The sequence below is a fragment of the Atta cephalotes genome (genome assembly GCF_000143395.1).
Source record: "Atta cephalotes unplaced genomic scaffold scaffold00005, whole genome shotgun sequence".
NCBI lineage: Eukaryota > Metazoa > Arthropoda > Insecta > Hymenoptera > Formicidae > Atta > Atta cephalotes.
The window spans coordinates 1,169,683-1,173,965 of NW_012130069.1; the positions used below are offsets into that span (position 1 = coordinate 1,169,683).

Sequence of the window (4,283 nt, forward strand, 5' to 3'; positions counted from 1 at the left end):
TGTTACACACACACACACACACACACACACACACACACACACACACACACACACACACACACACACACACACACACTTCCAGATCCCATACATTTTGAAGAAAATATCATAAATTTCAAAGATTTACAGAAGAACATCTATAAAAATATTACAGAATATTACAGAATATATGAATATATTTACAAAATGTTATTTACCGCTGTCCGAAAGCAATTGTGCCACCAAGCGCGCGATTTTTGAAACAAAACCCAGCGATCCCGATTTATTTACCGTTTTGAGCAATAACAACTTCGACAATTCAAGCCAGCGAATTACCGTGAAAGGAGTCCACCGTGGGGACGGAATCTGATGCTGTCATTGGACGATCAATTCACAGCGCGTGCCTAACTTCACGACGTTTCTGCGGAATCGAATTCCGAAACCATTTTTCGCTTTCCCTTTTGAGACAGGTTCGACAATTACAGTGACATCGGCGTCGAGAAAACACGCAAGTGCGTTCCGTTTGCAATTTATGGAATACGTGGAAGGCGAGTGTGCCGATAAGCAAACAGGGCGGCTCGGCCGAGTTCAATGACCGCGCGTGAGTACTCAAGTGTTCGCACGCGAGTGCACGCGAATACCGTGGATCACAGTGGATGTCGTGTGCGTCTCGTATCTCCAACGACTCCAACAATTCGTTTCAGAAGATTCTCGAGATTCGCACTGGACTGTACTGGAGTGCGATGAGAAGATCTTGTGTTTAAGGAGAGATGCGGGTTGTTGTAAGCCAGTCAGGTGGGTAATCGCTTCGTCGGAACGACACTCGGCAGTGCTTGATAAATCCGCTCAGTGTGTCGTTCGATTAATTCGATAACGTCACTTCTACCGAATTAACAGATAATCGTGTTATAGAATAAGTGTCCAAGGATTCTACTTGTTAGCGACGAAGGAGTTAGAATTCTTAAATAAGGATTGCCGTCGGCAGAGATAAAATTGTTGGGGCTTGCTGACACCGTTCTGAAAAGGAGGATTTAACGTCAACGTCGCGACGGAGAAGGTCGCGACGATCGTGGTGAAGAAAGAAAGAGGAGCAACACTCGGCGACACTCGGGCTCGGGTCGAGACGCAAGGTGGTGCGTGACGTTTACGTCGCGCGGTGACACGCGTTTTAACGAGCGGAGCGCCGAGCAAGTTGGAGTCGTTGGAGAGGGCGAGCAGGAAGGACGGACGGATACGTGCGCGCGCGCGAGTACTCGACGCACACATCGCATTCAGGAGTGTGTTTATTGCCTGGTAATAATCACAAAAAAAATTGAGCGTGCTTCCTACACCAGGAGGTTGTGTTGCGGCTGCTCTCCGGTTGACTGTTGTCGTCGAGGCGGAACTCACGATCGCAGGAGCCGGAGCTCCGCTCTGCTCCGAAAACACGTATTTCTCTCTTTTTCCTTCCTCTCTTTTTCTCTGTCTCTCCTTCCTTCTTCATAGTGAACGCGCGCTCGACTCATCATCCAAGGCATTTCAAAGAACGACGCATCGTCGATCATCGTTATAGCGGAAGAGAAACGAGAAAATGGCCGACAATTGGACGCAGAATATCGCTTGCCGGTAAGAGACTATAACGTTTCGCGCGTCTTGTGTTTCGCAGAGAGATTCCTCGCGGGAGATATTTGCACACCCAGTTGAAATTTACGTAAACCGAGATGGAGAGGTTAGTCGCCTTAGGGAATAGCAACATTCGATCAAGACACTCGAATACAATAATATAAATATTGACACTAAGCGGATATTCGTCTCTCTCATCGTTACGGATCTCACGATGATTTCAAACGCGACACGCGTCTCGTCGATGATTTTTGTCCTGTGCTTTTTGCCGTGACGAATAATGACATGTTTTGTTTTAGATACTTCAAGAATGGCACTTGCCGCGAGGGGAACAACTGCCGGTATCGACATGTACAAGGGAATAGAAATGATGCAAGTATCAACGAGGCATCAACCCATAGCTCTGCTTATATTGTCACTTGTCGCTTCTTCAAACAGGGAATGTGTAAGTTCGGTAGTCAGTGCCGTTTCCGCCACAATTCAGGTATCACAGATAGCAACGCCATGCAGATAGATGCAACAGAGAATGCAGCCTTGAGTCAGCATACATCAAACTCATCGAGAAATAAGTAAGTTTAGATATTCAACTCATAAATCCTATTTATGCATTCAGTTCTAAATCTAGAAATTCTACTCTCCTGTTTTTTTAAGTTGAACTTCTTGCATCGTATAGAGAAAAAGAAGAAAAATGAAGAAAAATGCAAGAATGTTAGCTAAAAAGAGCAGATCTTCTGTAACCCCTTTATTCTGTAACTTTTAGGTCAGATTTTTTTATTGTCTGACTAACTTATAGTATGTTTAAATTCAACTTCACTTAACTCAATGATAATGTAAAAATTATATTTTTTCTAGTTATGATTAATCATTAAATTAATGATTTTGTAGTTATGATTAATCATTAAATTAATGATTTTGACTAGTAACTTTAAAAGTTATTTACTATAAAATCATCAGTTTAGTGATTAACTAAAGATAGAAAAATATAATTTTTATATTAACGTCAGGTTACTTTTAACTACAAGTTAATCAGGAAATAAAAAACCAAGCCTTAATGGCAGAAACGGTATCATTATATTGTTGCATAGATTTTACACATTTTAAAAAAGCTATGCAACGAAATAGCTGCGTTCAGCAGAAAACTGATGACACTCATTGAATTCTCAGTGAGTCTAATACGAAATTGATTCCTACACTTAGATCTCGCGAAGAACTAAAGACAAAACCATGTTAAGGAATCACTGAGTAGATTTCTCTGCTAACACAATGTAACGATACTGGCATCATTAAAAAAGTTATAGAATACAGAACAAAGTTTCGCTATAAGCAATTTTGTCAAAAATTCTACGAGAAAGATATATATTATCTTCTTGTATATATACTGTCTCACTCTGTTATTCTGTAATTTAAGCCTAATGCAAAAGCCTAATTAAAAAATATAAATAGGAACAGAGAATAAGAGACTTCAACCTATCAGAAATCATATATACTAGAATGCATGGTTTCTGATAGGTTGAAATCATGTATAGAATGCATGGTTTCTGATAGGTTGAAATCTGTTATTCTCTATTGTACTTTTTATTGTGTCTCAAGCATTAATGATATTGACATTGTTGTCATTATAGAATATAAAAAGTTATTACAGAATATAAGAATTTATTAATTAAGGATCGACAGGAGAGATGGAGATCTCTAGTCGAAGACGAATTTCTTTATGTTGAAATTACGGCTAAAATATTGGATAAATCGCATTTCAATTGCGATATTCGTAATCAGAAAAGATTCTTAAAGGCTCCTAAAGGCTCGTATATAGTGATTTTTTTTTTAAAAAAGGCAAAATAAAAATTGACTCGGAATGATGCCGAAATGTTTGTTATTTATTGATTAATAAATCACTGATAATTTTGTTGCGTTCCAATTACTGCACTTGATTCTCTTGCTAGTGTACTTTTCCTTATTTATTGTTAATATTAGAGAGACTTATTTCGTCACTTCTTACGCTTAAAATAAAAATTTATTCTGATATCACCCGATATGTACTATAGTGCAGTTAAGATATACATAATTTTATTAACAAAATTTTTCAAGAATCAATTTGCAAAATTTGACTCTATATGAACCTTTCTAGCAATATAAAAAGAAAATCCCAAAAGTTTCATAAAAATATATTATTTCTTCGAGAAAAAAACCAGCATAACTGATCTAAATCTGCACTTGTGATATGAATTTCTTTATATTGAAATTATGGCTAAATAGCGATCTCTCACCCGATGTATACTATAGTGCAGTTGAGTTGCACATAATTTTACTTATTATAATTTTTGAAGAAATTTGCAAAATCAGCTTTGTATGCGCCCTCCTTCGCAGCTTCATAAAAAAATAAATCAAAAAAGTTTTATGACGTAATATTACTTCTTGAAGATAAAATATTAGCATAAAACATGAATCTGCATCGTAAATAAGGAGCATATTATTTTATTTATTAAAATATTTTTAAAAATAAAATTGCAAAATTTCATGTAGTGCATGTAGCTGCATCATAAATGAGATGTAAATGAATTGGCTTATCAATCCTATCGATCCTTAAGGTTACAATGAGATAATATAAATTAGACTGAGATAGTATATAAATTTACAGGAAAAATATACACACACACACACACACACACACACACACACACACACACACACACACACACAACTAA

At 37.5% G+C, this 4,283-nt stretch overlaps 1 protein-coding gene across 1 annotated transcript in view; it reads left to right on the plus strand.

Annotated features, from left to right (window-relative positions):
* The first annotated feature begins 1,549 nt into the window (after positions 1 to 1,549).
* Positions 1,550 to 4,283, plus strand: part of LOC105626515 (probable E3 ubiquitin-protein ligase makorin-1) — a 20,188-nt gene continuing 17,454 nt past the window's right edge. Inside the window, exons 1-2 of the mRNA XM_012207815.1 lie at positions 1,550 to 1,584; positions 1,881 to 2,150. Of these exons, the coding sequence (XP_012063205.1) occupies positions 1,550 to 1,584; positions 1,881 to 2,150 (305 nt within the window). The remainder of the gene's footprint in view (positions 1,585 to 1,880; positions 2,151 to 4,283) is intronic.